At 31.5% G+C, this 26,121-nt stretch overlaps 4 protein-coding genes and 1 non-coding gene across 13 annotated transcripts; 2 read left to right on the forward strand and 3 right to left on the reverse strand.

Moving 5' to 3' along the window:
- Window positions 1–1,238: 1,238 nt before the first annotated feature.
- On the reverse strand, window positions 1,239–5,678 carry LOC8263846 (protein ANTHESIS POMOTING FACTOR 1). Of its 4 annotated transcripts, none has more exons than XM_002530688.4 (13): window positions 5,520–5,678; window positions 5,343–5,434; window positions 5,129–5,229; window positions 4,621–4,721; window positions 4,428–4,494; window positions 4,224–4,323; window positions 4,030–4,143; window positions 3,781–3,918; window positions 3,578–3,662; window positions 3,187–3,236; window positions 2,166–2,349; window positions 1,926–2,019; window positions 1,239–1,760 (listed from the first exon to the last, which is right to left on the reverse strand). In XM_002530688.4, the coding sequence occupies exons 1-11, from the start codon at window positions 5,524–5,526 to the stop codon at window positions 2,206–2,208; spliced, it is 999 nt and encodes a 332-aa protein (XP_002530734.1). In that variant the 5' UTR covers window positions 5,527–5,678; the 3' UTR covers window positions 1,239–1,760; window positions 1,926–2,019; window positions 2,166–2,205. The 4 variants fall into 4 exon arrangements, with proteins under 4 accessions (XP_002530734.1, XP_015581815.1, XP_015581816.1 ...); XM_015726329.3 differs by having other exon boundaries at window positions 2,159–2,349; XM_015726330.3 differs by having other exon boundaries at window positions 2,133–2,349.
- A 1,461-nt stretch (window positions 5,679–7,139) lies between these two features.
- Window positions 7,140–7,211, forward strand: TRNAD-GUC. The gene has a single exon. It is a non-coding gene; the product is annotated as a tRNA-Asp (tRNA).
- Window positions 7,212–7,270: 59 nt separating this feature from the next.
- On the forward strand, window positions 7,271–13,431 carry LOC8267094 (ATP-dependent DNA helicase Q-like 3). Of its 4 annotated transcripts, none has more exons than XM_015726341.3 (19): window positions 7,271–7,610; window positions 7,699–7,806; window positions 7,902–7,909; window positions 7,982–8,086; window positions 8,314–8,454; window positions 8,594–8,628; window positions 8,943–9,026; window positions 9,138–9,226; window positions 9,828–9,980; window positions 10,094–10,190; window positions 10,570–10,573; window positions 10,654–10,803; window positions 10,907–10,999; window positions 11,078–11,143; window positions 11,241–11,371; window positions 11,789–11,877; window positions 12,003–12,130; window positions 12,528–12,634; window positions 12,821–13,431. In XM_015726341.3, exons 1-19 carry the CDS (start codon window positions 7,448–7,450, stop codon window positions 13,260–13,262), a joined length of 2,193 nt encoding a protein of 730 aa, XP_015581827.1. In that variant the 5' UTR covers window positions 7,271–7,447; the 3' UTR covers window positions 13,263–13,431. The 4 variants fall into 4 exon arrangements, with proteins under 4 accessions (XP_015581827.1, XP_048230797.1, XP_015581828.1 ...); XM_048374840.1 differs by having other exon boundaries at window positions 8,012–8,086; XM_015726342.3 differs by having other exon boundaries at window positions 7,272–7,610; window positions 8,003–8,086.
- A 6,419-nt stretch (window positions 13,432–19,850) lies between these two features.
- LOC8267092 (ganglioside-induced differentiation-associated protein 2) lies at window positions 19,851–20,953 on the reverse strand. The gene is made up of 3 exons (XM_002530685.4): window positions 20,668–20,953; window positions 20,298–20,562; window positions 19,851–20,194 (listed from the first exon to the last, which is right to left on the reverse strand). Exons 1-3 carry the CDS (start codon window positions 20,789–20,791, stop codon window positions 19,975–19,977), a joined length of 609 nt encoding a protein of 202 aa, XP_002530731.1. The 5' UTR covers window positions 20,792–20,953; the 3' UTR covers window positions 19,851–19,974.
- Window positions 20,954–22,681: 1,728 nt separating this feature from the next.
- On the reverse strand, window positions 22,682–26,121 carry LOC8267091 (thiol-disulfide oxidoreductase LTO1). 3 transcript variants are annotated; one of them, XM_025159398.2, is made up of 7 exons: window positions 25,902–26,121; window positions 25,542–25,806; window positions 24,667–24,923; window positions 24,458–24,570; window positions 23,952–24,102; window positions 23,270–23,407; window positions 22,682–22,952 (listed from the first exon to the last, which is right to left on the reverse strand). In XM_025159398.2, exons 1-7 carry the CDS (start codon window positions 26,007–26,009, stop codon window positions 22,872–22,874), a joined length of 1,113 nt encoding a protein of 370 aa, XP_025015166.2. In that variant the 5' UTR covers window positions 26,010–26,121; the 3' UTR covers window positions 22,682–22,871. The 3 variants fall into 3 exon arrangements, with proteins under 3 accessions (XP_025015166.2, XP_025015167.2, XP_025015168.2); XM_025159399.2 differs by having other exon boundaries at window positions 23,952–24,099; window positions 25,902–26,120; XM_025159400.2 differs by having other exon boundaries at window positions 25,542–25,803; window positions 25,902–26,119.

Here is a 26,121-nt window from a genome sequence, read left to right on the forward strand (position 1 = left end):
GGCAAATCCAAAGCATCATCATCATCCTCCTCCAGTGCCAGTACTGCTGCATTTGATTTGGATGGTTCAGCTGGAGACGATTGTTATGGGATATTCAAAAATTCATAAGGTTATCTCCTTGCTAAAGCCCATGGGTTGAAAACCGGAAACGGCGGCCCAAGGATCTTAGTAATGGGCTTAAAGCCCATATCAAAAGCCCAAAGAAAAAGAAAAGAAAAGAAAAAGAAAAAAAAAGAAAAGAAAAGACAAAAGACAAAGAAAAAGTCAAAAAGCAAAAGAATCTTTCAAAGCGTGGCCGACAACTTTCTCAAAAGGTGGTTGCCATTATCACAAGACTCGAAAGACTTCAAAGACAAGTGGAAAACAACTGGAATCATTTCTACTCCACTAACCAAAGCATCCAAAGCCCGTGAAAGGTATCCAAAGCTCCGAGACCTCTATATAAAGAGGAGACCTCCAAAGAAGATCTCAGAACTTGAAGTAGACAGCATAGAGAGATAAGCTCTTATGTTATCTTGTTCTCATCAAAACGAAGAAAGATAAGAGTGAAAAGAGTGAGTAGAGAGAAAGAGAGAAATCTTGTAACTCCTCTTGTAAGTCTATATTTTTCTTCTGTTTCAAAGTTTTACAAAGTTGTATATTTGTTTAAAGCTTTCAAAGTTGTTTATATGTTCATGTTCAAAGTCTGTTATTATTATTAATAAAGCAATTCAAAGTTTATCTTCTTTATCTATCTTCTTCTTTCCTCATCATCAAGCGTATGTTCTGTGCTTGCCTCGTCTGTGGATCCTGCACATCAGAAACTTGTTGATCTTTATCTTCACTGCTTAATATTTTCTTATGTTTCCTAGATCTTGTTTGAATTCGGATTTATTCACTTTTGACTTGCAGTTTTTGTTGAATTCTTGATTCTTTTGGGTTACTTCTTTTTTCAAGTTCAATCTTTTGTTCTTTTTTTTCTCTCTCTTTTCATTTAAATTGTAAAGAGAAGTAAAAGACGAGATTGGCAGTGCTGTTGGGAGTAGTAACGGTGGTGGTGGACAGTAATTGATGAATATAAAAGAGCAGATATGTCATTTAACGTTAATGGCAGATTAACCTAGAATCTGAAGAAAGGAAATGTTACCATTAACATAACATAAGATAGAGATGTTTCAATGAAAGTTTTAAGTGACAACCCGTTAATATGCAGTATGGCAAATTTCAGGAGTAGCCAGTAATTACCCCGCTAAAATAAGTACAAAGAAAGAAAAGATCAACTTACATTCTGAATTGCTATTAATGCAGAGGCAGATGCTACATATACATTTCAAAGCTTTAGTTGGTGTTCTATCAAATGATATGCTCTACATACACTTCACAACTAGAAAACCTTTTTTTTTTTACTGAAACAAGACCGGAACTGTGGTTCTGCAGTCAATGGCGGCCGCAATATAACCTTAGGGAACACACGACCATAGATAGAGGAGAATTGCAAGCATCTATATGTCTCTGATGCCACCATGCATGGGCTAAAAGATGCCAATTTGTTCAGTGCATTAAGCTCTATGTAATGAAAATAAAAGAGAAAAAGAAAGGCGCCGGAAAGTTGAAAGTTTGAAAATTGGAAGCGTATGACTATCTTAGCACCCGTCGACACATGCAGGGTTAGCTACATAAATACATGCACAGGAGCTTCAAGGCAACAAAGGACCTTGCCGTTTTGCCAACTAGAAATGGCCATTAACAGAATGAACCCTCACGATCAAGCATTGATAAGCCTGCATATTAGATGCTTGTCAAAAGTAGTAGATTGGGAGATTATTTGACATTAGGAATATAAAGATACAATTAATTGCATTTCGGTAGCCTGCTTTGATATTTACATCATGTAAAACCAGATGATCAAAAGGTCAGAAAGATTGTAGAGAGTTGCTATTTGATACCTGAACTGCAATGTCTGTCCGCAAAAGCACCTTTGATGATGTGAGGTTTTACATTTGACACTATACAGGCCGTAAGCAACTGGATCCTTACAACCTGACATACAGGTCTATTAGATTTCTATCGAGGACAAAAATGTCCCCGATCTAAAGGGACAGAGGAAGAATAACAAAATATACTTGCGTAAGTTTTTTGGCAGTAATTTTCACCAATAAGTTCATCTAAAAGAGAGAACCTCATACTGCTTAATGCTTGAAATTTTTGGGGCATCACGGCTAAATTCTACTTCCTTCCAACATAAGCTGCCAATTTAGACAAGTCCGGAATCCAAAATGATAGCTCAGAAGACCCAGTTGCAAACATAAGACTTCCAGGGGCCCATTTTATGACATGAGGCTCAGTTTCATAAGTCATCCAACTTGCAACCTAGATATCATGGAAACCACATCTATTAACTAGCAAAATACTAATTGATTAAGAAGACAGAAAATAAAAGTTAATAAGTGTTATACACATTTTATGTGTTCAATTACAAAACTGCATCCACTCTGTCTGTTTGAGAGGTTGATACTAAAATGGTTTTAGTAATTGATGAAAAACATACAAGTTTCTGCTTATACAACAAGAAATAACAATGATAATAACACTCCTTATCTATGTTGCTCCCTCTTGATTTCTCCACAGCCTACCATGTGATTGGAGAAAGTAAGGGAGGGTAAAATAGATGACTGAACCAAGAAACTCTTCAGTACCATCAGGCATCTTAAGCAATGGCTGGTCAATCCCAAATAAATCACATAAAGCACAACCATACTTATTGTGGGCCTATTTGGTTCTTCATTATAGTCATCATTTCCAATATTCTTGGCTTAAAAAATGTCAAAGGCATTAAGTAGTTTTCCAGTTTTTAAGACCTCCAACTGAAAATACATTCACTTCAGCCCCTAAATGAATCAATTATATGTCTTTTTTCTAATGGTACATTAGGAATCAGCATTAAAAGGTTCTAACACTCAAGATTTTGGTATTTAGTCAATGTTGTACTTCATAACATTAAGCTAATAAATTTAGGGGACAACATGAGACATTCAAGGGATTTTAAATGATCTGCAATTTCAAAATTATATTCCACTGTCCAGCCTATGTACCGTCTAAGAAATAAGGGATAGTGCTCTGCAATAGTTAACCTGGAAATACGAACTATGATGATTTATTGAGATAGAGGGTGATAACCATGAAATACAAGAAAATGATCTGTGGTACCTCTTTGCCACTCCTTACACTCCAAGCATGAACACTACCATCACCTGAACCTGTCAAGATATTGAATGCTAAGAATTTATTAGCAGACACAATAGGTAAAAGCCAGAGCATTTTTGGGTTTGACAGCAAGTCAAATGCCATTTTATATCGCACTGGAATGCCATTGACAACTAATCTTAAGCCAGGAATTTTAAGGAAATAGAGTCTCAGCAGTACCCTTTGTTCAAAAAGCCACAAATGATTAGGAAACCAAAGTTATTGTGACATAAAATTCAGTCTTCTACTTGCATAACTAGTAAGAAGTTACTTAGTATTCAATGCACAATTATTTCAACATAAGCTAAGGAAAATCAAGTTATTTTCTCAAAGAAACTGATGGCTGATGCAGTACCTGACACAACAAACATTCCTTCAGGGCTGAAAGAGGCCTCTAATGTAGAGTTGGTTAAAACTGGCTTCACATTGTATGTGGATAACTAATACAATAGCAAAAATAGAAGCATATCAAAGGCAGTAAACCAAGATCTTAAATCAATTAAATAGGAAAAAAGAGAGAAACATCTGTCTGAAAACTTTTAAGTTCTGGAAACTCACAAGTGTGCCACGAAATGAATCAAGTACATGAATGTGCCCATCCACAGTTGTGAGGAGCATAAGTCTTCCATCATTGCTAAACTTTACAACATGCGCATCAGATACATCTCCCCCAACAGAAAATATTTCAAAAGGACCCTAAAAGGATTTGAGTTTCAACAATTTAAGTGCATGACAAATAATTGTGAAAGTGATAAAACAAATTTTATAATTGCTAACCCTTCATACATTCACATGTAAAATTCTAACCTTTTCATACTTGCGAGAGTCAAACATTCTTATGAATCCTCCAAAGGCAATTGTAAATACTAGCCCTTGATCATCATAAGCAGTAGCAGGCCTTCCTTGTACATGTAAAAGACCCTGGAACACATGAAAGATCAGCTTTAGAGAAAAAAGGATACCAAATGTTCTCTGAGGTGGGTACATCTCAAGATATCAACCTGACACTTTTCAGCTCGTTGATCCCAAAGAAGAACAGTTCGATCAAGAGAACCCGATATGAAGCATTCTTTACGAGCACACAGGCTTAGTGAGACGACCCTTTAAGCATTACATAAAATGTCACTTTTATGACACAGACATGACCAACATAAGCTATCACTTCAAAGTATGAATAAATATTGTCATTGCATCAGAAACCAAACCTGTCATGATGACCTTTAAAATACCGCAAGTACTTGTTATCATTTAATGAGAGAAGCCGCAGAGATTCTGAACCAATGAATCACATAAATGTAATTTAAGATCCAAACAGAGTATTGTGATGCAGTTGAATAACATATATGATCAGACTATAAAATTTTATTAAAAATGAGTATTTCGTTGTCATAAACATACCATCCCATCCATTTTTCGAGGAGTATATAACAGTTGTAGGATGAGAAGTAAAGCATACCAGGTCAACCCCATACTTCTTGCTATTGATAGTCTTTAAACATCTGCAATTGGAACAAATAATATCTAAATAATTTACATTACTAACATAAACTGGGCAGAGCAATTAAAAGACATACCGTTTATTACATATATCAGATACTTCACAATGTCACTACTTTGTAGGTTATAGAAGGCTTAAAAAGCTACATGCCTCCAAGTAATAGCAGTGAACATGTGTCAAATGTTTAACATTTGAACACACAATGGCCAACCCATAAGTGCATCAAGCAAAACCCATATGCGAAGTTTTAAAACCAAGTTAGGAATAAAACAATTTGCAAGAATTCAATTCATGTCATTTTAGATTTCTTTCAAACTGCCAGCAGTGACCTTTCCAAGCATGAGAATTGACTCAACAGAATTGAATTTCGTAGTTTTAACAAACTAAATAATGAAATGCGTGACTTACGCAGCACTGGAAACATCATAAAGACGGATAGATTCATCATCACTAGCAGTTACTAAATAACTCGACGTCTTGTGAAAATCCATTGAACTGATTCTACCATTCTGTACAAAATTTAGTTCCAAAAATTAATTTTATATATATATATATATATATATATATATATACAGAGAGAGAGAGAACAGATGTAGTAAGATTAGGGTTTGAAGATAATCACATAATCTCTAAAAACCATGCCGATTTCCATGCTCTGCAGAATCTCTTCAGTGAGTTCTAACGATACTTTCTCTTCTCTTTCCGGTTGTACCCCTTTTTTACATTGAAACAAAAAAATATCAAAAGCTGAAACTAACAATAGAAAATGTAAATTTCTAATAGAGAAATCCATACGTACCAACCATCTTTCAAAAGTGTCAATAATAGATGGTATTAGGTAGTAGAAGTCCCAGAATAAAGTCTTAAATCGCCGTGGATGGTGACCGGAGATGATCGACAGTGTGTTGTTTCGGCGGTTGTTTTGAGTATTAACGAAGTCCGGAATAAACCTCAATTAGGTCCTTAGTATATTTTTAAGTAATTATTATTTGCCCCCTTCAGATTTAACATATTACACTAGTCAGTTTCTTACTTTTCAGAATTATACTAATTTCCCTGTAGTTTGTAATTATATACTAGTTTCCCGCTCTATTAATCTTGCCATTATATTAAAATGAAAAGAAAATGCCCTCTACTTAAATGAAATAAAAAATACAATGGTCATTATTATTTTTCCCAAGTTTAAATATTAACTGGTTAATTTTTAATTTTATTAATAATTATATTCCCTACAGTTATAATAGGATACTAATTCTTTATTCTGGCAGTTTATAATAATATTATTTGTATTTTTATTTATTTTAATAAAATAAATCATAATTTAATTAAAAAAGTTATTTTCTAGGTAAAGATAGATTTATAATAAATAATAAAATCCAATTTACTTAAAATATATTATGCTTTAGAACAATGAATCATTGTGTAATAGTCATTTAATAGTAAATTAATAATGTAAGAAAAAATTATTCTAACTTAGTTTAGATTGTACTTTTCAGTTTAATAAAAAATATTTTTGAAAAATTGAATTAAGAGTATTTGACATATAATAAGACTAGATTTATAAATTTAAGAATACAACACTCACATCTAAAGTATTTACATAAAAAATGAGTATAACTAAGAAAATAATTGTTGAGATATTATAATTTAATAAAAATAAAATTCTTCAAAAAAAAGAATTGGTTGTTTGGTTGTAGAGATTTTATATATATGTTCTTAAGCTAATTAATAAATAAAATTGAAAGAAATTGCTAAATGTGGAAGTTTTAAAAGCATGAGGACTATAATATAAAAAACTATACTTTGAGTTTCCCTAACAAAAGTCTTTTAAGAAAAAAAAATTCTGTTTTCAATTATTAAAGTATAGGATTTAAGATATCTATAAAAGGTTTTGAGACTTTCTTTTTATCTTTATTTGTTTGATCTCAATTGAGTTCAATTAAAGTTCTTTAGTATTAGTAACATTTTATTTTGGGCTTAAATTGTATATCACTAAAGTAAGCTTAAAATACATCAAATAACAAAATAAGTAAATAATTATTATTATTTCAGGTTGTTTCATTTCTCAAAAATCTAATGTAATATATTTTCCTTCCTACATATGTTGAAGGACCCTTCATTGGAAGTTCCTGATTCCAAAAATCCCATTTCACCATGTATATTTTGAATGACTGAGCTAGGTACATCTTATGTTTTACATTAATCTAGCTATAAATTATAATAATATTATGAACACCACATATAAATATTTGAAATACTTAATTTCAATCTTGTTAATTCAATTTTAAAATAACAAACATAAATCTTGAAATATCATCACTAAGCTAGTTTTATTTCATTATCGAAAAAATTTCTATAAAATTTTAAAATATTAGAGGAATGGGATATGTATAATATTTTCTCAGTAACTACCAATGGAGTCGTTGTAGTATAGTGGTGAGTATTCCCGCCTGTCACGCGGGTGACCCGGGTTCGATCCCCGGCAACGGCGTGTCTTTTTACTAATTTTTATTTTCGATTTGTCTTAATAAAGCAATCAAACGACAGCGTGTATTTTCCTTAGGTCCGATTGTTTCTCTAATATACGGTGTCGTACATTGCCCCTCTCTTGCTCCCTATCTGCTCGAACAAGTCCATAGAATCAATCGTTTATCAGAAGACAAGGCTTTATACTTTTACTGTTGTAAAACGGTGACGTCTGATACCGTTGTGGAGTCAGTGACAGAAATGAACAAATCGCCATTACCAGTGCAAATTATAAGCAGCAATGATAAGCAAAGGAAACAGATGATAACAGGAAAAGAAGGATTAGTGAAGCTATTGAGATGGCATTTTGGTCATTCTGATTTTAGAGGCAAGCAATTAGAAGCTATTCAATCTGTATTATCAGGTTACCACTACTTCTTTATCATTATTATTATTATTACTATTATTTCAGTAATTTTGAATTTGATTATAATTGAAATGATGATTGAAAGGGAGAGATTGCTTTTGTTTAATGCCAACTGGAGGAGGCAAATCAATGTGCTATCAAATTCCTGCTCTTTCAAGGCCAGGGATTGTTCTTGTTGTTTCTCCATTAATAGGTGATCATCACTGCTCTGTTTTTCTTTTGAGGAATTAAAAATGAAAACTTATCTCTAATTTATTCTTGCATTGTTTTTTGACTGCTGTTTTGCAGCTTTGATGGTGAGTATAGTATAATTAATTTAAGTTCGTTTTTTAATATATAGAAAAAGAAATTGATATTATAATATATAGGTTATCTTTGGTTTGAATCAGGAAAATCAGGTAATGGCATTGAAGGAGAAGGAAATTGCTGCTGAATTTCTCTCCTCAACCCAAACTTCGCAGCTCAAAACTAAAGTGAGTTGTTGGTTATTCACTTTCTTGTGCTTAATGACTTGGGATAAGTTTAATTTGTGAATTTTTATTGTCTTCTTGATCAAAAGTTTGTATTTTTTGGTTTTTCTATTTTAGTTTATTTTTTGAACATTACAATGTCTAGGACTTATTATATCTAGATAATGATAGATAGTTTGGATTTTGAAAGTAAGTATTATTTGCTAATTAATTAATTTATGATTTTTTAGATTCACGAAGACCTTGATTCTGGGAAACCATCCATAAGGCTACTGTATGTAACACCAGAACTGATTGCTACACCTGGATTTATGTCAAAGCTAACAAGAATTCATGCTAGAGGGTTGTTGAATCTCATTGCCATAGATGAGGTCTGAAACTAAAAATTACTATATAAAGAGTGAATTTCCAGTTATTTTCAAAAGGACATAAAGGTGAACTTGGAGTCATTTTCAAGAGGACATTAAGGTTCTTGCCTATGCTAATTCTCCACGTCAAATTTTGTTTCAGGCACATTGCATCTCAACATGGGGCCATGATTTCAGGTTTGTGGTTACTTCTTCATATTCGTGAGAGTTGATATTTGTGCTGGATATCTGTGTCAGTTTTGTTCATGTGACTGCTGTAATCTCTGATGGGATTGTACACACACTCGCACAACATTGTTCCAGATATATCAAACATGTGAGAGATACAATTAAATTTTCTTTTCCCCTCTTGTTCCATGCTATGCATTAAATTGAAAATCAGAATTTGCATTTTTTGATGTTCGTGGTTAACTGAGATATAATTAAACTGTTTCTACTTGGGTTCTTGTTTGAATGCTTTATTGAATATTATTTGTTCTCTCTATAAACAGGGCTAGCTATCGTAAACTTTCATCTTTGAGGAATCTCTTTCCAGATGTACCAATATTAGCTTTAACTGCTACAGCTGTTCCTAAGTGGGTCTGGTTATTCTTATGTTTCTTTTACACTACATAAAAGAATCATAGTTTCATTTTCTGACAAATAAAGTAAGGAGTGATGATAACTTTTGAGTCATTTATCTCCAGAGTTCAGAAGGATGTGATAGAGTCCTTATGCCTGCAAGACCCTTTGATTCTGAAATCTTCTTTTAATCGTTCAAATATATATTATGAAGGTAGGTCCTGCTATCTTGTTTTAGAAAATTAACAGTGAAATATAGAAAATGCTCTGTTTAGAAAAATATTCAGTTGCTTCCTAGTTTTTTAATTTTTAAAAGGAAAATCTGCCTGAATAATGTAAAGCATTTTAAATTGTGCTGTTATCTAAATTTTTCATCTGATTATTTTTGTTATAGATACTGGATATATGAAGTAGAAATTTGAGGATGCTGAAATAATGCACATAATTGTGTAGCTTGACTAATGTGTATTTATAAGTGGAATCCTGCCACTGAAATATGAGGAAGCCAAACAATATGTATGAAGAAAATGGGTTGAAGAACTAACTGAAACATCTCTAGGTTTTGTGTGTGTATCTGCACATAAAACTAAGACTTGCACTGCAGAACAAGATTTAATAAATTCAATACAGCTATAATTTTGGGCATATTGTGATAAAGAAAGGAGTACAAGAACTGATTAGAAAAGAATGGCTGGTTTGATAATTGTTGTCAATGTCCATTAGTTTATGGGCCTAAAGCATTCATTTTGATGTGAGATGCAAATACCATGTGGTGTTCAACTGTATGCTTCTAATTTAGTTTCTCAATAGTGCAGTTAGATATAAGGATCTTTTGGATGATGCCTATGCTGATTTATCCTCTGTGCTCAAATCTAGTGGGGATATCTGTGCAATTATTTACTGCCTTCAGCGAACAACTTGTGATGGCTTGGCTGCCCATCTTTCCAAGAATGGCATTTCCTGTGCTGGTAATTAAATGATTTTTTTTCTTTTTTCCTTCTTGTTTCATGCGTCCCTGGAACTTTTTCTATTGCTATCATCAATGAAAATATAATAGTGACACTGACAATTTCATTTTCAGCTTATCATGCAGGGTTGAATAATAAATTGCGGAGCTCTGTCTTAGATGACTGGATTTCTTCTAAAATACAAGTTGTTGTTGCTACTGTGGCTTTTGGGTAATAAATTCGACTGCATAACTTTACATTAACAGCTTTCATTCTCCTCGATGACTCTTATGTGTGATTTCCTGGAATTTAAGTAATATTTTTCTCACATTTTTCTTCAAACATATGCAAATTGATGCACCAGTCTAGATATGTTGATTTAGAAAAAATAGTGAATTTAATTGGAATCATAAACTGTGAGAGAAAAAGGTTTTTATGCTTTTTCTTGAGTTTCACAAAAGCATGTCATTTTTCCTTTAAGTGCTTTACTCCATTTCTTTTGTTATATCCTATTGCCACAGATGGTGATGATTTTGTTTGTTTTCCTTTTACTCTTCTGCTTGGAGCTGTTTGGGTGCAAGGCCACTAAATGAGGAAATGGTTATTTCAGGATGGTATGCAGCTAAACATTTCAATGAATTCTAAAGTCTATATACCACACGAAACTAATGGGACTCTGATTGATATTTTCTAGGGTATAGATAGAAAGGATGTCAAACTGGTTTGCCACTTTAATATTCCAAAGTCAATGGAAGCCTTCTATCAAGAGTCAGGTAGAGCTGGTCGTGATCAATTGCCTTGTAGAAGTCTGTTGTACTATGGAGTTGATGATCAGAAAAGAATGGTATGCCCACCAGCTTCACCACTTCTGTCTTCATTACTGTGTTTACCATGAGTTGGATGGTTCTCATAGGTGCTTTTCCCCCAATAATATATAAATGTCGCAGGAATTTATACTAAGTTCTGCTGGGAGCAAGAAGTTGCAGTCCTCTAGTTCACAGGATGGATTGTCAAAAAAATCCCTCTCTGACTTCAAGCAGGTGACTTACAATACATTTTTATACTGTTTGAATCATCTGTGGAAACGATGCTTCATGTAAAATATCTATAACATTCAGATGGTTGAGTATTGTGAGGGTTCTGGATGCCGTAGGAAAAAGATACTTGAGAGTTTTGGGGAACAGGTAATGTGATTGAGACAAACTTTTCAGTTGTGCATCCTGTCAGATGCTTTTCTTAATTAACACATGTGAAACTACTAATTCTCCTTGGCCTAAACAGGTGCCTGTATCATTATGTAAAAAAACTTGTGACGCTTGCAGACATCCAAATCTAGTTGCCAAGTACTTGGAGGAGCTCAAAACAGCTTGTACTGCTCGTAGAGCTGGCCTTTCTCAGATTTTCATAAGCAGGTGTTTTCTTCCCCTTGTAGAATCATATTCTGGAATATCTACTCACTAAAGAGCATGGGAGTTAAAAATAATATTCTTTGTTTTCCCTTCATGTTACAAGATTTCCTATGAAGATGCACTACAGCTTGTTATTCTCGCTGTTGTTTCTTAGTTTATTTTATGGATAGATAATTGCTATTTCTAGTGAATATTGGTTAACCTTAGGAGTTCTTTATGACTTTTAATTGTTGCTAAGCATATTTAATAGCATAAAACTTTTCTAATTGCTTTGCATGCACACACAAGCGCACATGCCATTTTCTTCATTTTTCAAATACATGTTTAAAAATATTTTGTTGCTATATTATTTAATAGGAAGTAAGCAATCGAGTATTGGGTTATCTTGTGACCTAATTCATTTTCATAATTCTATCTCAGCTCCACAGAAGATAGAGGTCAATTCTCTGAATTCTGGAATCGTGATGATGAAGTGAGCAATTCTGAAGAAGATATATCTGATTCTGATGGTGATCATTTTGTAAAAATTCCTGTGTTTCATCTCTGGGACTTATTATCTGCTAGCTTTAAGGGTGGAATTGGAAATTCTGAAGTGCCCTTATTTATCATCTCAGTTGTGTTTCTGAACTGACAGATGGTACTGAGGTTGTCAAGAGCCTGGCCAGATCAAAGTTGTCAAGAAAGTCAGGAGTAAATGAAAGGATGGAGCTCTTGCAGCATGCTGAAGAAAATTATTATCAGAACAGAAACTCTGATAAACAGGTCTACTATTACCTCCCTTTCCCTGTTCTTTTAGGAAGTTTTACCTCATTTCTTTTCACTAAGCATAAGCATAAGGAAAAGATGCTGCTAAGGATACATCCTAATACACGGAAGTTACCTTTCTTCCTTTTCTTTTTTTTTTTCTTTTTTTTTTTTTCTGTTGGGGGCATTAGACATCTTGATTTGATGTTGTGAATCAAATTTCTGAAGTGCATATATATTTTCCTGATAATAGTGAATGTTTTTCATTAGCATGCGAAACTCTTTTTGATACATTACAATCAGGAACACTAACCATGCTTATTTTTACTTCTCAGGTTCACAAGCTATAATTTCTTTACTTAACTTGCTTGGAATTTCTTCTCTTTACAGATGCTTATTTTTTACTTGTCAACAGGTCAATAAAGCTGATAAGAATGCAATATCCGATACTCTCAGACAATCAAGCAAACAAAGATTATTAAATGCTCTCAAGCAGGCCCAGCAACAGCTTGGCAATTTAAGGTATAATGGCATTTACATTTGCACCTTGCATGTCCAGTCCATCATTTGATTATTAGTTAACTATTCTTTCCCAGAGCAACACCAACTATAATTTAGAGGTGGGCTCTAGCCTGTATGGCAAATAACCACTGGGTTAATGGATAAGGTTTTCTTCTTTGTTTGCATTGAATTAATTCTCCTTGGCAGCATTGAATTAGAAGCATCAGCCTCCTACCTTGAAAACGAATGCTACAAGAAGTATGGGAAGAGTGGCAAATCATTCTATTATTCTCAAGTGGCAAGTACAGTGAGGTGGATATCAACAACAAATCCCACTGACTTGACAAATCGGCTTAGCAGCAGCACACCTTCCCCTCCTAAGAACACTCTGCTCAAAGAAGAGCCTCCTGAGACACCATTATCTTCAATGGAGCAGAAGTCGAAAACTCCTGATCTAGAACTTCACCGCAGTGTTGCATCATCAGAAACTACGACTGCTTCCCCAACGCAAAGTGCTTCTATGAGTTCAAAGTTGCCAGCAATTCCCTCATTTTCAGAGTTTGTGAACAGGAAAAAGGCAAAAGATGATAATCAATATACATCGCAAAATGATTCACCTAAGAGACTAAAGAAGAGCTCAGGAAGATAAATGAGGTTGCGGTAAGTCAAATTTTGGAGTGTTCTCTCTGTATTTGAATAGCAATTGTTAGATAAGAAGCATAGAAATTTTTGTGAAATTTCCAATTAAGAGTACAAATATTGTGAAAGAAAAAGAAAAATTAATGGTAGCCAATATTCACTTAAAAGTTCTTAGATTATGCATCTGTCTTTCTCTCTGGTCTCAGAACTCATGCATACATACATACATATAAAACTTTTACAACATACATAAATAAGTGATACATTTCTTAACATATTGATTTGTCATGACCAATCATAAGTAGTTGTACAACATACAGAACTAAGTCATACAAGGCTAAAAGTACTGCCTCCTAAAGCTTGCACACTTTTATACATATTAGTATTTTACTCACGTGTGTGTGTTATGCGTGAATGTTAGTGATTAAACTTATTATTTATTTACAATAAAAAGATAAAACACTAGCTAAATACAAACTGCTAATCAATTGTATAATCTTTATATTATAATCTGTTCTTCTAAATTTTATAGTCTCTGTTTAATGGTACTACATTCATAAATATATTAGTTAAGTTAATTCGTAAGTATTTAAATAATTAATTTTAATGTTCTCATAATTAAAAAAATTATTGTTAATAATTTAATTCATTATTAATCATAATAATCAATATTAAGATTTTATTTCTCCACAAAAATCATATATTTAGTAAATATGACTCGTTCAACTTGAATATCCTTATAGCCTTTAATGTTAATATTTATCTCACGAATATTGTTGTATATTTCTTATTTATTTTTATTTATGCAATAATGTGCATTATACAATGACTTTATCATATATATTGTAATGTGTAAGTAGAAATAGTTCATTTGATGCTAATTCATTAGAAAGATACATAGACTGAAGAATTGTCCTGTATATACTAAACCAGTTCATAATGCATAAAAGAATTCTAATGGTGAAGCTAAAAAATCATTCATTATTATAAATGACATGTAAAAGAAGTTGAAATCTAAACGAAACAGTTCAAGAAAAAAAATTGATTTTTTTTTTATAAATGTAAAAATCAACTAAATATTAACTAAACATCAACTATACAAGTTAAAAAATCAATCAACAGCAATTTAAAATTAACCAAAAATCAACAAATTCATTTAGTTCCAAAAAAAATATTAAATAAATAATAGATAAATAAAAATCAATAAATAAAATTAAAATCTAAAAAATATAAATTAGATAATAAAAATTCCTTCTTATTTAGTTATAGGTTCATTATAAGAAAAATATATATTTTTAGCGACTTAAGAAAATTGAAGTAGAGGCCAAAATAAAATTAGGTATGAGTGAAGACATGCGCCAAAATTAGATAAGAATTTCTAGTAAAAATATTTATATATAAAGTTATGTTTTGCAGGTTCAGGATGTTTCATTCTCATAACATTTCTCTTTGTCCTTTGTATATTTTGTTTCATCTCATATATGTGCATTTTACACTTTTAACTTTCTATTCATAATAGAAATGGAGTGCTTGACCATAACATAAAGGAAAAGGAATAAAAATCCCTTACAAAATGATTCAAACACTTTACTTGTTTATTTTCTAGGTAAATTTTACATTATCTAGTTGACAAACCAACTCTCTAATTACTTGAATGGGTTGGTTCCCAATAAAAAAAAAATTATTACAATAAATGTGTATTATACTATGAAACAATGAATGAAATGAGACTTTCCCAAAAAAAAAAAAAAAAAAAAAGAAAAGGGATTACAGTTGATGGCCAACCTCTTGGTGATTAGCACCTGTATATGTCAGCAAATATTGAACTAAAAGTCCAAAAATTATTCAAGAACTTGCATGATTTGGATCAATCTTGTTCGCAATGGAAGCAGCAGCAGCATCCATGACAAGGCTAGGAAATGCAGGCGCGCGAACCATAACATTGCCAGCAATGTTCATGGAGCAAACCCCAGTTCCCCCAGGAATATTACTGCATGGGTTGGATCCAGGTTTTTGGGGATTATCACTTTTTTGAAGGGACTGAAACACCAGTAATCCATTGTCACCCTTCAACCATTCCTCTCCTCCTAGTGGCCTCATTGCACCAAGTTGTACAGAAGCCAAGGAAATGGATACAATCAAAAGAATCATAAACATGTCTTTCTTAGAGAAACCCATCTCTTCAATTAGTGTTTTCTGAACAGGTTGATGTATCTTTTCACTCGATAACTGGGGCACAAGATTTAAAAGGAAATCAGAATTAGTATTGGTACGTAAGAATGAAGAGAAATGGAGGTTATATATAGATATATTTATACAGAGTGAAAAGGGTTGCAGTTGTGTTTTGACCATTGATTGAATGAGTAATATTATAGCAAGTATTTCCAAGTTTTGATTTTGACGGAGCCATGGGTTTGAAGGTTGAAGCATAGGGGTGGAATTAATCAAATACACGCTATTTTGCATGGACCTGACCCTGAACAGTCCTATGGAGTGAGGAACTCTTGTTTACATTTGGTCCGTGTCTCAAACTTGCGTTGTGTTCACCATGAATCAAGGATTCAAGGATCAAAATGACGTCCTTAACTTAAAAGATTTATTCTTTATTTTATTAATTGAAGGTTTTAAAATGCTCTTATTAATAGCTTCCCTAAATGAACTACACCTCTTATGATTTCCCTTTCATTTTATTAGACACAAAAAGGAAAAAAAGGAAACAAAAATGAACACACAGAGCTAGCTAAATACTGATCTTGCTTTCCTCATTTCTGTGGTTCACAAATATTACTAAGCAACTGCAGAAAAATCTATGAAGAATTTGAGTTTGGAGATGAGTAGGGTGCAATCGAGCAGACTCGATCAAGATCTTCTCCGGTTAAGGGTTACGAGTCTTGAATTTTTGGACTCACACTCATTCGAAGAGATTTACTGTCTACTACATCACGACACAAACAGAAAATTATATCTCTAAGTGAAAATAAGGAAAATAAATGAACATAATCTCCATAAGTGAAAGCAAACTCAAGCAACCACCAATACATGTAAGTATAGGTTTCACCATCTATAGTTTCAGCCTTTCAAAGAAAAGATGAATACTTTTCATCGTCAAAATAGTTTTGGTGTGCTTGACACCATTGAGTTCACAATGTAACAGTAGAAATGACAATTACCATGTGCTATTGCAATCAAAATAAGATCACCCAATAATTGTAATAACCCGTCTCGGTATATTGGAAGAGAGAGGGTCTTCCACAAACGAGATGCCAAGTTAAAACACTCAAAAGCTCCAACACTATCATACATGGACGATTCTGAATACATGAACTGGGGATATGAATTTAAGGGTTAAAAGAAGATACTTTACGATACTATAAAATATTTAGAAATATTAGAGTCAAATGGCAATCTTATAAATTTTATAAGGATTTAAAAATATTTATAGAGTCAAATAATTTTATTAAAATTGTATATATAATTACTGCACGCTAAAAATAAATTAACTTATATATTATTAAAAAAAATTATTTATATTTTTATTTGTACGTTAAACGAATAAGATAATTATACATATTTATTAGATTTAAATAATAAAAATATTAATTATCTAATATTAAAACGTAAAGTTCATAGGTGTTACTCATATATTTATTATAGTGGATACATCTCTTTTATATTTCAATAAAAAAATTATCAGTTTAAATAATAAAGAAAAAGGTAAATTATAATATCAAGTAATAAATTATTTAAAGTTAAGCATTTGACACGTGGGAAATTATGCCTTGCAAAGTGTGGGCCGGAAGCAGGGATGCGTGCAGGACAACAATCCCGCTTCTTCAGGTGTTTTTTTCTTTTACTTTTAAATTTATAATAAAATAAATTGTAATAAATTAGTATTTTATATTTCAAAATATGTATAAGTAATAATTATTTTAATTTTATATAATAATATAAATTGAGTTTATAGATAAAATCAAGATAGAATTTTTAATATTGTATAAATATTTTTAATATTTTTATAAATAATAATAAATTAAATATTTTTAATATTTTTTTAATTTTTTATATATAAATTTAAATTTCAAGTATTAATTATAAGTATATATGTATAAATATAAAATTTAAAAATTAATATGTTAAAAGATTTTAAATCTCAAAATTATATATATATATATATATATAATTTAAAAATTAATATAATTAATACCACAATTTTAAAATTTTTCATATAGTCATATACTTTAGAGAATTAAAAATCGACATACTTTTAATAAATAATAAAATAAATTATCTATTAAAACTAACATAATATAATTTTTAGAAAATTTTTATTTACTAAAATTTTATATTATTAGTGAATAAAACTAATTTTCTGCACATTTAATAATTTAAAAATTTTATCCATATATAATTTATCATTTTATAACCAAAAGTGTTACATTTTTATAATGGATATTAATATTCATATTTTATAAAATAATATTTATTGTTTACTATAATAATATTCATTTTGTAATTTTTAAATGCTTATTATTTTAGTAAAAAATATTCATCATTTATGATTTACATGTTCGTTCATTTGTTGTTGTAAATTCAATAATTATAATTTTATATATATTTCTCAAATCACTATAAAAAATTTATTTTTATATGAAAATGATATTTGATTCTTTATGAAAGTCAGATTCATTGTTTTTGTGATGTATATTGAAATATTTTTATAATTGATATAGATTTTTATCATTTATAGATAATAATATATATTATTAATTTATTGAAACAGACATATATAACATAAACAGTCTTTACAATCAGTAAACAAAAAAAAGGTCAAATTAAAGTTATTTTATATATATTTATGTTGTGATATATAATATTTTTAAATAAAATAAAATAAATAAATAATAATAATTTGATATTTAAATAATAAACATATATATAATGAATATTAAGTACTGAATTAATAAATATAAATTTTAAAAAATATGAAATGCACGTGTCAAGTCTAATCCGCGGGGTGCATGATATGAGGCCCCTGGCATGTCCATTAAGCCATGGTTGATATAACAACCCTTTGTTCCCATATTTTCGTGATTGGACTTTTTAGTTTCTTTAAAGAAGGAACCAAATTGCAATTTTACACAACTGGGCCTGGTCATGGGTTGGGTATCCATCCAGCCCGTTTAAGTTCACCTAACAATTTTTAGGCTTAAACATCTAATTTTACTTTAAATCCGTCCAAATTTAACTTTTTAAAAAATGCTATATATATATTTATGATGATCAGATTTAATAAAAAAAACTTAGAATTACATAACCAGATTGAACCGAACTCAAATCTAAGTACGAAAATTTCAAACCCATCTAGGCCCGGCCCAAGATTTGAACTGGTTTACACACGAAACATTGTACAACTCCATTAACACCAACAACAACAATAACGTGTATATATATCACTTTGCTAGCCATCTCTCACATTGCGTATCCTTTCTACCATCGATGTTATTTATATTAGTTTTCATTTACCTTTTATATATCCTCTCGTCTCGGCTACTTCTTTTTCCTTTCCTTTGTCCGCTTTAATTATATTTTTTATTAATTAAATAATTACTAGTTCAAATGCTTTTCATTTATCAGTATAAATATGCAATTATTTAAAAATAAATTTTTATTTTATTATTTTTTGAGAAATTTAATTTTTTATTTTAAAATTATAAATTTTATTATACATATTTTTAGATTTTGAATTTTTTATTAATTATAATTTTTTATTAAATATAAATATTATTAATTATATGGTGTGTGATAAATAAGTTGGTTACTTTAATGAAATTAATTTAAATATTAATAAAGATATTTTAGTATATAAAACGAGAGACATAATTATATAAATAGAATGTTTAATAATGTTCTTATTATTGTTGGCAAGATTTCTCTCAATAATTAATACTTGCAGAGATTAAGCTGGCAAAGGAAACAAATTATTGGAGGGGAAACCTAATACCCATTATTTCTTTTTATTGTCAATGCATACATTTAAATATCTCAACTTCGATTATTTAATTTTTTTAATTTTTTAATTTTTTATTAAATTTAATGAACGTTTATAATGTTTAAATACTTTTTAAATTATAACTTTATTTAATAGATCTATATATACTATATATATAGATATTTTAATATTATTATTAAATAAAACTTGAATACTCTTTATATTAAAAAATTACAAATATTTAAAAAATATAAAAATAAATTTAAATACTCATTAAATTAAAATAATAGTTAAAATATTAAAGTCACTAATCAACCAAAGTAAAGTATTTAAATATATATAGTATGTTATATAAATTGAAACTTAGCTTTTTAAAATAGATTAGCATTCTCGTATGTTTAAAATATAAAAAATATAATTTAAAATTAATAATTGAAAATTTTATTAAAATCTTAGGCTATATAAATATCATAATCAACTTGAACATAATTTTTTTCAAAATCTTTTAAAATTAATAATTGCCAATTTATAGCAGTTAGCAATTTTATAAAAATAAACAAAAGAAATTGATAAGATTTCTAAATTGAACAAATCAAGATTTCTGGAAAATTCTCAAGAAGAAAAAGAAAATAGCTCGACATATATATGTATATATACATTCACATAAATTAACCAAACTAACCTACAAAAAAAGTCCCCTAATTTGCTTCACTTTTCCCGTATAATAATTTTATTAGGAAATACACCTCATGGAGTACATTGACACAGGGGAATCCACCGCAGGTGCACCGTACACCCTAGGATGATCACTCTCCAATCCGTAATCCATCATCGGACGGTACTCCAAGTCCTCATCATGATCATGAACAAATTCAGGAATTTCAACTTCATTCCTTCTTACGTGGTCCCACAAATAATCAATCCTACTAATATACCTCAGCTTCCCGTACAACCTGCCACACACAATCATAATCAATATCTCAGAGATTGTTACTATTAACGGCTTAAATTAGTTAAGAAACACGAAATTTTTTAAAAGCGCCCTTGTGCACCTACCCTCCGCTAAACAGAAAACGACCAAAGGTGGCAAGGAAGAGCCTAGCTTGTAAACCAGGATGAAGAAAATAAAGAGCCTGCAGATTTTCCTTCACTTTGATCGGAATCGAATCGTAAACAGATCGTAAGGCTGATATTCCAGGAAAATTCTCGCTTCTTTGGACTCCGGTATGCACGTACAACACTGAAAACGGCTTCGTTTCTAGTCGAGGATAGATCTTTTCCTCCAAGTAACTCTTAAGCGCATCCACAGTAATAATCCGAGCTGAAAACAATGCATAAAAACACAAAAAGAGATCAGAATTCGAAAACCTTCAATTAAGTAACAGGCGCATTTCCAGAACTGTAAAGGTCTCGATAGAATACGCACCAGGAAAGAATTTGCCAATGATGCGAAGGATGTTATGGCCATGCTTGTCTCTGCCAAGGATCTTGAAGATCTCGAGCTTTTCAATAAGTTGATGTTGCTCAGCATATGAAATGTGAGTCGACATTTTTCCTTCTCTTTTTTTTTTTTTTTTTCTGGATTCAATTTTTTTGCGTTCTTGATGGTATGGCTAAATATAAAGAAAGAGAGGGTTTTGCTTTTTCTTGTGAAAGTGATGGGAGAGAAAGGGTAATGAAGGTGAGGACAAGCGTAATTAAGGGATAGGGGTTATAGAAAAGGAAAAAATTTGAATTATATAAAAGAAAATAAATGGCGAAGGAAGTTACGTTGTGATGAGTGAGGGAAAAGTCACCGTCAAAATTAGGATATTCGAAAGCATCTTCCATTTTGGACCGGAGCTAGAGACCGATCTCCTTTGCTTCCTTTCTTGTCCTCTTTTTCTTTTTTCTTTTTTATTGGCTTGCTTTTTGGATTTCTGACGCTTCTTTTAGATTCTTTTTGTTTGATCTGTCTACTTGTAACATCTCCGCCGTTGGTTTTGAAATTTCGGATAAGAAGAGGGGTTTTCCTTTATTTTTCTAATAATTTATTGGATTAACCCTTATCCGCATTTATTTTTTACTTTAATTCTCTTAAAAAGTATTTTATATTTTATATTTAAATACATAATCATTTTACTTTATGTTAGAGATATTAGAGACAAGATTAGCAATTTAATAATTTTTATCTCAAAAATTTAAGATTTAAATTAAAATTTTTAATTAAACTAGAAAAGTAATTTATAATCTCATCTATATATGGTACAAGTGATTAATATTATAAATTAGAATGATTGTGATTCAACCAATAATTATATATTTGTAAGGATTTTCCATATAATGTACATTCTTATAAAGTTCGTACTTTGATTGATGCGAGCACATGTCACGTAATGCTTATATGAAAGGTGTTATGGATAAGGATGAACAGAATTCCAACTAGTTTTAAAAATTGCATATCCATTGATAGGCAATCGGCCAAGTCAAAAGGACTCATGATTCTGCAATATGTTTTTTAGCTTTTGGTGAAATGGTAATATCATCCAGAGTTAAAAGGCCCTTCCTAATCGACAATATTATCAACCATTTCCGAGTGTACCCTTGTTCACTTGATAACCAATATTTTCAAAATAGGACCAGCCGAGCTGCTTTAATTGACAACTGGTGACCAGTTTGGCCCAATTATGTGATAAACTTGAAATTTCGATTCGGTTCTTTAGAAAGTCCCATACCGGTTGAACTGCATAAATATATAATTTTGCTTTTTTCTTTTTTTAGACTTCAAGATTTATTAGTTGAACCAACGATTGGATTCTTCACGAATTCAATCACCGATTCGGTCTTTAATACACACCCGGTTCGGTTTTTAATACACTCCCGATAACATGTACTCATAGGGGTCTAATCTAGTGGGAAAAATATCCCACTGTGGCAGTTTATAATGGTTAGGTGGTTGTAGGAGCCTCGTCTCTGATGATATGGATTGTTGGCCTGGGGGCACAGTCCCCACTTATATATCCTGCACCGGAGTCCACATTATTATAAGGACTGGGCCATTTAAGTCCTCACCATATGTTATAATGTGAGAGAACAATAAGGTTGCCTCCATGCATGATAACTTTAATGCAAGGCAAAATTCATTACTAAGTTTAACTTTTCAGTTTTATTAAGCCCTTTTATTATTTATTTTTTAGCTTTTGATAATAGTCCTTAGTCAAAGTCAAAGTAAAATACAACAACAACAAAAAAAAAAAAAAAGCTCAATAGAACAAATTAAAAATAAAGGTTCTATTGAAAATTAAGAAGCTCAATAAATAAAAAAATGAAATGTTCAATGGCTTAAAAATGCAACTTAAGAGTACTCCCTTATCCATTTATTCCAGCAACACCAAGTAAGTTCTCTCCCACTTTTTCCTGTATACTGTTGTAGAGAGTAGAAAAGTAAGATACAAATGGAATCATCAAAATCATAATTTTTCATCGAGAATACCTCTTGTTGTATAAATAATAGCCAGAGCGAATATTTTGTTTGAGGCACCAAATAACAAATCCAGTATCCTGACCATTCATATTCTATTGATTACGCAGTTTAAGATCATCTATAAAAGCTGTACATGTGCTAAAGCTACACAACAGGTTACTCTTGACTTAAGTAGGTTGACTTGAGTTACTAAGTTCAAGACCTGAAAGTTGTGCGAGTTCCGACAGTTCCAGTTCTCCACTCACAACCTGCAACAAATACCTCCTACAATGAGAACACCCTCCCCACAGAAGAGTGGAAAAAAAACAATACTTCAACAATGACTAAATGGCTACTTTACACAGCAGTTAATCCAAACAGGAACTTATGAATCATTAAGCAGACATCTAAATTAACTCAGCACACCATGTTGCCTGGAATACATGTTATCTTTATACGAATGAACCAAATCAAGCTTTGTATCCCTGGTTATTGACAAGTGAAAAACAAATCCATAACAGAAGAAAACACCTAAAGATGATGTATTTTAATCTAGGAAGAAGGTTGGCATAATGGTCTTTCTTACCTCGCCATTAATCACCCATGTTGGAAACCCTTCAATTTTAGCATCTGCACATGCCTTGGCTATTTTAGTTCCTTTTCTATACCCATTGGGAAAGCATTCCACATAGTCCAACATTTTCGATGCATCCTTCCCAAACATCTGTATGAGTACAACAAAGCAGATAAACCATGGTTAGGGACAAAGATGGGCACTAGTTTCCTTTTCTAAAAAAAAGATTAACAGACTTTCTGGGAGATGCTCTGATAAGAAATGTCCACTCTCTACAAAGTTAGCCTTTTGTGTGAGAAAGTTTAAACTTTACTATTGTTATCAATCAAATAACGAAAGTTGGTTAGATTCAAGTTTCAATTCAACAACCTTAAAAGACGCTAACTTTGCCCAATGATCAAACACAAGTTAAGCAGCTTTATGGACCTCTAAACCCCTTATAAATTTGCCTATTGTAATACAAGCTACAAGAAAAAGTGCCCATTATTTTATAGTTCCGAGCTTCACAAGTTTTCTACAGCATTCTCATGACCATATGCAATCCTCATTAGCATCAATAATGCCAATTTTTCTCATGTCCTGTAATATTCATTTCAGCTTCTAATTTGTTCAATTCATCTAGGAGATAAGATCAAACAAAATATCAAACACTCACATCTGTTGAATCCAATTTTAACACATAAGACAACATTACCTGTTTTTGTTCTAAACAATGAGAACACCAGAAAGCTCCATAGATTTTAGCTCCTATAGACTTTAGATGTCTTGCAAGAGAAAGTGCAAACGGGCTTGATGGTGCAGTTATCTCATAGGTAACATATGGTAGGTCGACTTCAGCCAGACTGCTAATAAAAAGCATGGGAAAAATATTAGGAACACAAGCTCCAGCAGGGAACAAACAAAACATTCATCTTAAAGTATATTGGAAAAAGCACGTAGCAGCCAAGCGATAATGTACAAGTCTTCAAACAATAACATACTACTAACTACCTCTTACTTACTAATACTAAAATATAACATTGTCAAACTCTAAGCACTTAAGCATCTATCTGGTAAGTAGCACTTATGAAATCATGGGGAATAGGTGCTCAAGGAACAAAAGCATACGTCCTAAGTTTTTGATGAGGAAAATAAAGGCTTGCAAAACATGCTCATGAAAGTAGAGCAAAGACACCATGACCATACACAAACTTGAATCACCTTGAGGAGATAGGTGGAGAAGTACCATATGAGGCGTTCAAGGCAGCAACCACTAAGCTTGCTACACAAATTTGCAAACCCAATACTTTTTGTGTATCTTGCAAGCCAAAATCCTACTAAAGAGAGGCAAATTTCAGCGTTTGTAAATCAATTACCACAACATCCTAATACTAGATATTTCATGGAGAAAAGTAAAGCAAAAGGCATACCTTTAAAGTGATGAAAAATAAGGTGAATGACAAGAAAGCTGAGAATATGCAATATGAGCAAGACACTCCTGAAAATTTAGTGCTAAGTATGTAAAGAAAATATCCACTAGCAGCTGCCATGGACGTAGTGCTAGCAAGCAAAATCAAACGACCATTAGCCTCCCCAATTCCAAAAGGTAAATTCTTTCCGGGCAATAGTAGACCAAGTGAGGCCACTAAACCATATGCCACTATTCCAATTACTGGAAGTGGAACACCTGACAAATATTTTAAAAAAAAAAATATATCATTAAAATCCTCTCTCTAAAAGAAATTCTACCAATATAGCTCATACCCACTGTTTGGAATAATTCTTGTGCTAGAATTCAATTGAATTTTTTTTATTTTTTTTTAAGTTCATTGAGATGCTCTTTAATCCGTAGTGTTTGGGAAGCCTGAAATCTCAAGAGCTCGATTTAATTCAATTTTATTTTGTCAATTCTCATATTTGGAAAGATTATAGTACACTCTGATTTTGAAAGCAATGAAATCATGCCAAAAATGAGATGATTTTGCAACTAGAATGCAATTGAAATCTTATACATGATCAATTCCAAACATATTCTCAACATGCATCATTTCATTTCTTTCAAAATAACGTATTTTCTTAACTTAAAAGAATTTAAATTTAACAATTTGTATACCTTTCAAGTATGAAAATTAGCCCAAAAGAATTTATTTCCAGTGAGTTCTTGCTTCTTTTTTTTAAATTTCCAAACATATCTTATATTGAAATTTCACGTCAGAGAATTTCTAAAAATGGAAATTCGCATTTTAATGTCTTTCCGACTCTAAATTGGATTAAGATTGGAGAGAGAAATTTAAAAGAAGAATACCAAAAACGACAGCGTAATCACTGTTCAAAACGTCACCGCAGCTACCACCCCCAATTGGGCAGAAGGCATCAGAATTAGTGAGCTTGAGATAAGTCAAGTATGCAGTTTCAAGAAACCCAATACTTCCGAGCGCTGCACACCAACTGTTTGTAGAAATACTCCAATTAGAGAATGATGAAGACGTTGTTGTTTTGGGCTCTGATTCAATATCTGGAGTTGGACCTGAGGACATGCAATTCACTCTCCAACCCCAATACCAACTCTTCTTTAAGAAAAAGAAAACAATGATTATTATTACAGTTTTTAACACATTAAATGAATTGATAAATTTCAAAAAAAAAAAAAAAACAAGGAAAACACCTTGAATTGGGTGATGGGTATGAAGGAACGAGATGGTGGAGAGGGAAGAAATGAGGTTTGGGACAAGACTGGTGGTGATGATGATGAGAAGGTGACGAAGGAGGCCATTTGTTGTAGCCTCTGTTTCTCTGTTCGTCTTTAACAATCTCTTTAATGAACAAACATGTGGCCAATGCGTAGCTGCTCTCAGTTAACAGGGTAATTTTATTTGTAGCTTAAA

The sequence above is a fragment of the Ricinus communis genome, chromosome 5 (assembly GCF_019578655.1).
Source record: "Ricinus communis isolate WT05 ecotype wild-type chromosome 5, ASM1957865v1, whole genome shotgun sequence".
In the NCBI taxonomy this organism is placed as follows: domain Eukaryota; kingdom Viridiplantae; phylum Streptophyta; class Magnoliopsida; order Malpighiales; family Euphorbiaceae; genus Ricinus; species Ricinus communis.